Source organism: Camelus bactrianus, chromosome 23 (assembly GCF_048773025.1).
Source record: "Camelus bactrianus isolate YW-2024 breed Bactrian camel chromosome 23, ASM4877302v1, whole genome shotgun sequence".
Lineage (NCBI taxonomy): Eukaryota > Metazoa > Chordata > Mammalia > Artiodactyla > Camelidae > Camelus > Camelus bactrianus.
In genome coordinates this window covers 6,134,425-6,144,277 of record NC_133561.1, presented here as the reverse complement: position 1 = coordinate 6,144,277, position 9,853 = coordinate 6,134,425, and the positions used below count along the sequence as shown (strand labels likewise).

The 9,853-nt window shown below is 44.2% G+C and overlaps 1 protein-coding gene across 3 annotated transcripts; it reads right to left on the bottom strand.

Moving 5' to 3' along the window:
- Positions 1 to 2,373: 2,373 nt before the first annotated feature.
- Positions 2,374 to 9,644, bottom strand: GLRX2 (glutaredoxin 2). 3 transcript variants are annotated; one of them, XM_074351605.1, is made up of 4 exons: positions 9,524 to 9,644; positions 6,275 to 6,338; positions 3,501 to 3,677; positions 2,374 to 2,654 (listed from the first exon to the last, which is right to left on the bottom strand). In XM_074351605.1, exons 2-4 carry the CDS (start codon positions 6,335 to 6,337, stop codon positions 2,523 to 2,525), a joined length of 372 nt encoding a protein of 123 aa, XP_074207706.1. In that variant the 5' UTR covers position 6,338; positions 9,524 to 9,644; the 3' UTR covers positions 2,374 to 2,522. The 3 variants fall into 3 exon arrangements, with proteins under 3 accessions (XP_074207706.1, XP_010972338.1, XP_074207705.1); XM_010974036.3 differs by lacking the exon at positions 9,524 to 9,644 and adding an exon at positions 8,928 to 9,120; XM_074351604.1 differs by lacking the exon at positions 9,524 to 9,644 and adding an exon at positions 8,869 to 8,889.
- Positions 9,645 to 9,853: the final 209 nt, after the last annotated feature.

Here is a 9,853-nt window from a genome sequence, read left to right as displayed (position 1 = left end):
GTGCCTGTACAGTAGTAAGAGAGGTGAGAGCGCACGTTCTCCCCACCCTCTGCAGTGTAAGACACAGCAAGGAGGTGGCCATCTGCCAACCAGGAAGGAGGCCTTCACCAAGAACCAAATTAGCTCGTTGACCTTGGACTTTCCAGCCTCCAGAAACATAAGAAACAAATGTCTAAACCTTCCAGTTTGGAAATTCATTATAGCAGCTTGAGCTAAGACTACAGGAAGAGAGAAGAAATGTAAATTCCCCTAAAATCTTAGCTAGGATCTTGGAAAACCCTGATGGGTCCGCAAGAAACCCAAACATATTTCTGAGCCAGTGTTACTATAATGGCCATCACACACTCTGCTCTCAATACTAGGCACCATGCTGTGTGATTTACACTATTTCCATTTCTCAAAATAAATACTAAAAGAGGATGGCATTATGGGTATTTTATAAAAGGGAACTTTCCAGTTCCAAGAGGGTTCACCTACCTTCTGATACACTTAGTGTGATTAACGATTTGAACACTTCCCTGTCTTGATCTAATATGTATACTCAATGTTAAGTACCAATTAGGACTTCTTCCACTGAGGATTTGTTATGGTCCCCCATCCAAAGCTCTTCGTTAACCCCAAGCTTTGTAACAAATCCCTGTGTAACCGGTTAAAATAAAGCTCTTGGTCACCCAGGATTGGCCTGTCAGCAGGGCAGCTGCTCAGTCCCACGACTGCCCCCTCCAGTGTCATTTTTAATGCCACTCTCAAGTCCAGGTTGTCACCTGTGCTTCTGATTCCAACAACCTCCTCCTTGGGTTTGATTAATTTGCAAGAGCAGCTCCCAGAACTCAGAAACACTTTACCTTCTAGATTACCTGTTTGTTATAAAAGGATGTAACTCAAAGAACAGCCTGTTGTGAGAGATGCAGAGCAAGGTATGGAGAAAGGGCAGAGGGCTTCTGTGCCCTCTCTGGGCACGTCATTCTCCCCGAATCTAGCGTTCACAACCAAGAAGCTTCACAAACCCGTTCCTTTGGATTGTTACAGAGGTTTCACTACATAGGCATTATTGATTAAATTACTGGCCATGGGTGACCCAACTCAATCTCCAGCCCTTCACCCCACCCCACAGGTTGGGGATCGGGCTGAAATTTCCAACCCTCTAATGACAAGGCTGGTTCCCCTGGCAACCAGTCCCTATCGTAAGGGGCTTTCTGAAAGTAGACTTATTAACATAACAAAGGAGACTTTACCAGCTGTTCTCACAGGAAATTCCAGAGGTTTCAGCTGCGTGCCAGGAATGGTATGAAGATCAAATACGTATTTCTTAATATAAATCACACTATCCCATAAAGTAACAGATTTCCTCTACTCTCTAATATAGTTTACAACATAGCAAATACGTAAGAATTTCTCATGACATGATGCAAATTAAAGGCCTAAAGGAATGATACCAGCTCTGTTCCATTTCAGTGTTTAAATTATCTCATCAGAATGAAATAGTCCAAATTCTTGCTTTATCAAGGTCTAATGACAATTTAATAGAATATTTAGGAAACATAATTGATGGCAAATGGCAAAAAAATAAGCCACCAGCTGTCTTCCGCAGGTCTACCCCAGATTCCCTGGTCCATCTTGACCAGAAAGCAGAAGCACGCCACTTCTCTTAAAATCCATTTTCCTCCCACCTCCAAGTAAGAGTTTTCACTTCCCAGCATCTGCCCCATGTGACTCTGTGGACTCAGCCAGAAAAAAGCTCCTTAGGCACTTAAATTCTTGTTGATAGGAAAAGCAGAACTCTCCACGTCACACTCAAGCATGGTTCTGGACTGTTTCAGAAGTTCATCCTCACAATGCTGAAATCTTCCTCCTTTTAATTTTCGCCCAGAGGTACAGTTTTGTTCTCTACTAAATCATTAAATGAATAATCTGATTTCTCTGAAACCAATTTCACTCCAGCCCACAAATTTAATTTACTTCTCTTACTCTAGAGGCACAAGTGTGACGGCTCATCACAATATAGTACAAGGATATCCCCACCAAGTTCACAACTGTATCAGAGCCTTACACTTCAAAGAGAACTCACACACCAGAGCTCACCACTAAAAGCTCTTAAGAGGCAAGGCGTTAACACCTTCTAAATACTACACAGAATAAAGAATCCCAAATGCTTACCTTCTAGCTCTTGACTGAAAAATTCATACAGACATTCCTAATAAAATACATCCTTTCCTGATCTTTTTTTTTTTTTAATTGTATATAGTCAGTTTACAATGTGTCCATTTCTGGTGTACAGCATAAAGTTTCAAATTTCCCGATCTTTTGATACAGCTCCACTCTTTCAGTTTTAAATGCCATCCCTTTTTGCTGAAGAAGTGGCAAGCAGGAAGATGAAATTTCCACAATGATTTATTGTTTGTTATTTTTCCCGCTTGTTCATGAAGATAATCCGTATACGTGAAACACCCTCGAGTATTTAAAAGGCGTTATCACTTTAAATAGCTGAGAGTTCACAAGCAAAGTTAGGGGCACCTCCATCACTAAAATTCTTCCCTCTTCTTTTTTTTTAAATAACACTGGTGAACTAGCGGAAGCAATTTTCCTTCTTTGTGAAGCCTGTGGGTGTCAGTTGCCCCTCCAATAAAAGTTCCATTGACAAATATTCTTGGCACCTGTCGGATAAACAAAAGATTAGACGTCACCCGAGTGACAGAAGTTAAACACCACTCACAGGATACTAACAGCAGCTTACACTGTGGGTACTTTTATGGGCCAAGTGCCACACTAAGATCTTTGACTAATTACCTATTTAAACTTTACAACCCTTAAGGTAAATACAATTTTCAGCCTTATTTTGTGGGAAAACGAGGCACAGGAACTTGCGTGAGGTCACAGAGTAAATGACAGAGCTGGGATGTAAATCCAGGACAATGTGACTCTCAAGCCCTTCCTCCAAACCTCTGCGGCATATGAAAGGTAAAATACAGCAATCGCCAGTTATTAATAGTGGTTGTTTCTTACTGCTGTTTACTAAAGGGGGCGAGGACACTGTAAACTCCTCCCACGCACAGACAAACGAGGGAAATGGCAACGTTGTCTATTTTCCCGATAATGTATATTATGGGAAAATCTACACGTTTCAAGAATCTAAAAACGTGGAGCACGAAACCGTGCCTGTTAACACAGAAAACAAAGGCTAACCTCTGGTCTGCACTGTTCAAGGGAGGAAGGATACTGTCATCTCAAGAAAGTTCCAGGAAGACCTTAAAGTTCAAAGATTCATAGACAACCACTACTCACTGTGACAACACCATGACCCCACCCACCACATACACACACACACACACACACACACACACACACACGGCAAGGGTAAATATAAACCGAGTGGACACTGCTGTTCCCTAGTCTATGAAATGAACCTATTCCTGGATCTAGATTCTCAGAGCACATCTGGCTCACTCCTAACACGAGGGCACAGGCCTGAGAGACCCCGCTTACCACAGCCCATCACTCACCGTTCTTTCCCCGGTCATTCTGTACAGAGCATCCTGAAACTGGCTTCCGTATTCAAGCATGTCCAGCTCCACCACTTTGTAGTGAACATTCATGTCATGGAAAAGTTTCTTTGCCATGGTACAGTAAGAACACGATGTTTTCGAGAAAATCACCACACAGTTATCAGAAATGGTTTCCTGAAGTAAAACAAACCAGAAAAACAACAACAACAAAAATCATTTTAACTTTAGGCATTACCTTTTGGAAAGAAATCACAATACAGTTGAGAGGGTACGTATTTTGGAGTCTCACAATTCAGGGCTCCAACCCAGTCTCCATTGTCTATTTTCTCTCCTCCATGGATGGAGGACAGTATTATTTATTTCAAAGGAACATGGTTAGGAAAAAAGGATGGCATAGATGGAAAGTGCTGGCACTGAGTAAGGACACCAGTAATCACAGCCAGTTCACACACGGCCAGCACTTCTGTGTGTAGACACAACTCTCCACGTCACCACCACTAGCTCACTGAAACCTCACCCCGGTCCTGACATAGGTCCTTTCATCAGCTCCTTCTTACAGATGAGGAAAGTGAGGCACAGAGGAGTGAAAATAACTCATGGTCTCCAGCTGGTAAGTGGGAGAGCTGGGACTTGAACCCAGGCAAGTCGGATCCTACAGCCCAGGTATTTGATCTCTGTTATACTGCTTCTCGAACATTCAGTAGGGTGTTTAGGAGTTAACTCCTTACCTTTCTTAACTTTCTTCCTTTCTTAATTTATTATTTTTTTTTACCACCTTAACCTTTGCTTTTTTTAAAAAAAAATTGAATATAACTGACTTACACTATTATATTAGTAGGCATACAGCACAGTGATCTGCTATTTTTATACATTACAAAATGACTTCCTTAACTTTCAGGGGCGAGAACTGATGAATGGTTTCTTTTTAAAATGTAAGGCCTTCACTGATCCAGGTATAAGTAACAGCCTACCCCTCTACTTCCATTCCTTTCCGAGTATTTTTATAGCAAAAAAAAAATGTCATTACTGTTTTGCTAAGGTATTATTATAGTCTGTTCCTGGAAAAGCTACTTCCAGAAATGCTGGTTCAGCAGGTTTGAGGCAGAGGTCAGAAACTAGTTTTGAAAAACCTTCCCGGATGATTCTAATGACATCAGCCTGGTTTGGAAACAACCCTCCAGGCCTTTATCACAAAGACGATGAGGCTTGGTTATGCATCTATGTCACCTGTGAAACTTGTTTTGTCCTGTGTTCCTAAATATATCAAAGTCCAGGTTCTTCAAGAGATTCTGAATGGATAGGTCTGGCAACCGGGTACCTGCCTCGGTTGTCTTATGTGGGTCATAAGCAGCACCTTCAAGATGAAGGCCAAAAATCAGTAAGCTGACCACCCAGGCAAAGTGACTGATTCAAAAATCAGCAAGTCGAGCACCTAGATAAAGTTATACCTGCTCTTGAGTATGAAAAGGGCGCTAAGGCAGTGGCAGCTGTCTGTAAGTTGGTCTATTTGTTACGCTTTCTCTTCTGCTCACTCATTAATAATTAGCACAGAATTCTCTCTCAGGGAGAGCCAGACACACCTGTGATGTACTAATGAATCTATTTTACAGGGGAGAAAACTGAGGTTAAGAAGTACACAATACCGGGATTCCATCCAACCTGTCCCGACACCAAGGCCGGGGCTCTCTCCTCACTGTGTTGCCCCAAGTGACAGACACCCCGAGACCCTATTTTAGAGAGAGATGAGCACCCTGTGGTAGGTACGCAGTACAAACACCGATGAAGAGGTTCCAAAGTGAGCTGAAACTCAAGATGACCGTGTCCAAATTTCTCGAACCTCCCTTTTCACTTTTTACCAACCCCATCCTTGCTGCGTGTTTCATAGTTTTGTGCTCTAATTTTAAAAGAGGCAATACCCTCTAGTGCCCAGCAGCACTCTCACATCCCATGGCTGCGAGGGAACACTTCTGCAGCCAAAGGCAGGAGTGGTATGTGGGTGGTGGTGTTTGGTGGTGGGCAACAGAGAAGTACGTCCTGTAGGCTGCGAGGGAAGAAAAACCTACAAACGAGAGGAATTTTCTGAGGCAGAAGTAACTGGGCTTTGCAGTGAAAGCAGGAGGAAGACAACAGAACACACACAGCACACTGAGAAGGTCATTCATGGAGACCGGCATCCACAGTAGACTTGAGGTGGGTGTGATGGAAAAGGCAGCCAACCTCACAGACCCAACGAAGAGGGAGTGAAGACGCCGTTAAGACTAAATCTCGGTTGACACAACATTGTAAACGGACTATAACTCAAAAAAAAAAAAAAAAAAAAAGGAATAAATCTCAGGAGGTGGAAAGGGATATCCGCGATTTGCAGATACTAACTGCTATATAAATAGATACACAAGTTTCTTTCTGTACAGCACAGGGAACTATATTCAATATCTTGTAGTAACCTATAATGAAAAAGAATATGAAAACAAATATATGTATATATATGCATGACTGAAACATGATGCTGTACACCAGAAATTGACACATTGTAAACTGACTATACTTCAATTAAAAAAAAAGAATAAATCTCATAAATTCTGACTCACAAAATGATCTAGAACTTCTTGGTCACGTGCATTATTTTGAGAACAGATTTTTAAGTATATAATCAATTTAGTAATTCAGTTGCTGGACTATGTCAAGTGTGGATGCTGATTAAGCATATTAAATACGTAAGAAGATGATGTTTTCCCAGAGAAGCTTATAGCTACATGTCCCACATCACTCACTTGGATCTGAGTCACGGGAGCCATTGCCGCATCTCCCAAAGAAGATGATGCGCTGTTCCCCATCCTAAAAGGAATTTTAAAAGGCAGGGTGGTTTATTAAACATTAATAATAGTATTTCAGATGAGATCCATTTGAAGAAAACTCGATATGCAAATATATATCCAAAGTTATGAAAGAGAAAAAATTTGCATTTATTATCAGTACAAACCATCAGTTTGTGAAGTGTGTTTACTGATATCAAAAGGGCTTGTGCTTCTCTAACCAGCCAGCCTCCCAATGAGCGTGATTATTTGTTAAACCACATTTACCGTGCTTAGAACCTGGCACACTCTTACTTCTAAACCAAGTTTCAATCAGATTATCCTCATGATTGGCCCTATGACCTGACTGTTAGTTAAAAAACATAGCTTCCATTTTCTTATTAAAATATGCCAAAACTCCATGAACATGCTGGGAAACAAAGAAATATTCAAAGATTTTAAGGAAACTAAGGTATCTCAACCACAACAATGCATAGCTCCAATTTTCCAATCTGTAAAATGGGAACAATAATCACTTCCACCTCAGTGTTTTGTGAAAATTAAAGGAACTGATGTTCAGAAAGCAGAACAGTGCCTTGACCAGAGTAAATGTCTGACATTATTACTTTTATTTCCTGACTACGAAGACACTCATTATTTCAGTATTTATTACCCTAAACTGAGCTGTTGGGAGCTGCTGGAGCCTTGAAAAGGCATTCATTCAGTGCAATGGGAAAACATGGATGAAAATATTGACCAGTTTAGTATCATCAAATCCCTAGAACGTTCCCCATCCACTACATCTTTCTTGATCAGCCAGAGCCTACTGATGGTTGGAACGATACCAAATACCATGATGCAAAGTAACTGCAGAGTGAAATTATAAATCTAGCAAAAGGATTATGAAATAATAAAGTTTTCAAAAGGAAATTGCTAAGGATTAAAAGAGTACGATAAAGAATTGAACCTTCAACTCTTTCAAAAAATATTCTTTATGATTATGCTGCAAAACTCAAGTTTTGATAGAAAAAAATCTCTCCCTCCAAATCAACATTTCATTCATTCATTGTGAGTGCTCTTAAAATTCAAATGCTGTTAAATATAAAAATCGGCCACTTTTTATGTTTAGTTTCATTTTTTTCAAAGATACCAATCAAAATTTATTCTATTCTTTAGTATTGTTTTAAAAACCCACTTTAAATAGCTTTTTACAATCCTTGGATCAGGAACATGTGTTCTACAGAGCCACAACTGCACACCTAGTAATAAGAAAGGAGGAGAGTGGAGGGTGCAGCTTTAAGAAAAGAGTCAGCTGAGTACCTAGGATCTAAACCAGAAAAGAAAAAGGAGCTTCAGGGGCTGGATCTAAGTAGGAGCTCTGATGGAATAAGTCAGCAGTCTGTTTGTTTTATCAACTAAGAAAACAAATCCTTTTCATCTCAGTCCAGCATTTAATTATCATCTCCAAACCCTCTGAGATTTGCAACCACTCTGCTTATACTACAGAAGCAGGAGTTCCAGTACAATTTGGTAAGAGAATGTTTTCTTGGTAACTGAGAGGAGGTGGGAAGTGCATTTTGAAATATCAGGGTCTTCCAAATTAAAGAGAAAGTTTCTGGAAGGCACTTTTCTCCAATTCTAGTTGAGCTTGGAAAAAGGTTGCCGCCTGTTAAAGAAAGGGACATCAAACAGAAGTAAATGTACAATAAACGTTTCACTTCTATACTGATAAGTCCCCACTGGCCAGGCCACATTTATGGAGCACCTACTATGTAATGCCCCAGGGAGACACATCACTGGAGAAACACAAAGGAGCCTCAAGGGCCTGTCAAATAGTTACTCTAGGGACTGGCACCTTTTGGAGGGGGTTCTCTAGTTTAGCAGAAAATTACTTTAGAGTTCCTGCAGTCTTGCAAAACTGGTGGGAATTATCAGACTAAGCAGGAAAGAAGAGACTCCCAGACAGGGAGATGAACGGACAGATATGCGAGCTGGCAGGACAGCCCGGACCGGCCGCTCGGCGGAAAGGGAATCAGCCTAGGCAGTGGGTCTCCCACCGCAGGCCTGGAACAGCGGGTATTCCAGGCCGGGAAGCGCTGGAAAAGCACCATCCCCGCTCTGGCCACAGGCGACGTCAACAAGAATAAGATACCACCGTATCCTCAAAGGGTTGGCCATTTAGTAGAAAGCGCCACTTCCACTTCCTGCCGTACTGTTGCCAGGTTTAGCAAATGAAAATGCAGACCGCTCTGCTAAATTAGAATTTCAGACAGTGAATTAGCCTAAGTATGTCCCATGCAATATTTGGGATACACTCAGACCAAACCATTATTCGCTGTTTATCTGAAATCCCAATCTATTAGGGCATCTTTTATTTTATCTGGCAACCGAGGGGGAGGGGAATTCCAAGCGAACAGAACTCAGATATCTGTGACCTAAAAGTCACATGAGCCTTAAGTCTACACGAGCGCTTAGGGCACCACTCCTTCCCCATCCTTCCTGCCTCCCGCCCTCAGAGGGCCCTCGAGGTGACCCAGGACCCACCCGCGCGGAGAAGAGGCGCCCCCACCCACCGTCCAGATCCCCGCAAGGCCTTCGCGCCACAGCCTGTCCTGCCCATTGGGCCCCCTACCCAGATGCCGAAGCTCCCGCTGTACCGCCGAGCCGGCCGGCCGAGCTGCTCCCGCCCCGGACGAACCACGTCCCCGCCAGGGCCGCGCGTCGCCAGTACATGGTCGTGGCGCTGTGCCGCAGCGAGCGGACGCGCGGACGACTGCAGCAAGGCAGAGTCCGCCCCGCCCTCGCCCCGCCGTTCCGGCTTCCGCTCCCCTGACGCACCTCCGCCCGCCAGCTCTTCCACGCCCCCGCCCAGCCAGGTTGCTAGCCTCACCAAAGCCGGACCCGCCTCCGGCCTCCGGACCTGCCCCGCCAGTCAGCTCGCCCGCCCCACCCCCTCTACCAGGTCCCGCCCCCGCCCACCGGCCCCGCCCCATCTCTTCGGCCCCACCCCCGCTCGCTGGCCCCGCCTCCTCCCGCCGGCCCTGCCCAACCAGGCCGCTCTCCAGCCCCGCCCCCGCCGTCCAGCCACGCCTCTCCGGGCTGTCCACACCGCCGCCGGTTTCATCCGCTGGGCCACCGGGTGCTCTCTCAATAGGCGGCTGGAACGCAGGGTCCCGGCGAGTCCCGCCTACTTGGGAACAGCCGTCCGAGTCCCGAGCGGTGCCTCACCTGCGGGCCTCCGGGGATCGTGCGGGCCCCGCACCTGTTCTTCTTAGGGCTAGAGACGCTCAGGCAGGCTCACAGGCACGTGGAGGAGTGCTAGGGGTTGTGGCCAACATTCTGACGAAATGACTAAGAATAAAGACTGTCCGAAGCGGAATCAGGGTGCCAGGGATGTTTACCTAGGACGGTGGCGTCATCATAACTTCCTGCCCGACAGGTCTTTGTGTTGGTGAAGTAAGCGCCTCAGTGTGTCATCACAAAATTAGACCACTGATCGACAACTCATGTAAATCATGGGAATATTAGAGTTTAGGAAAAAGAAATCAGATGTAGAAC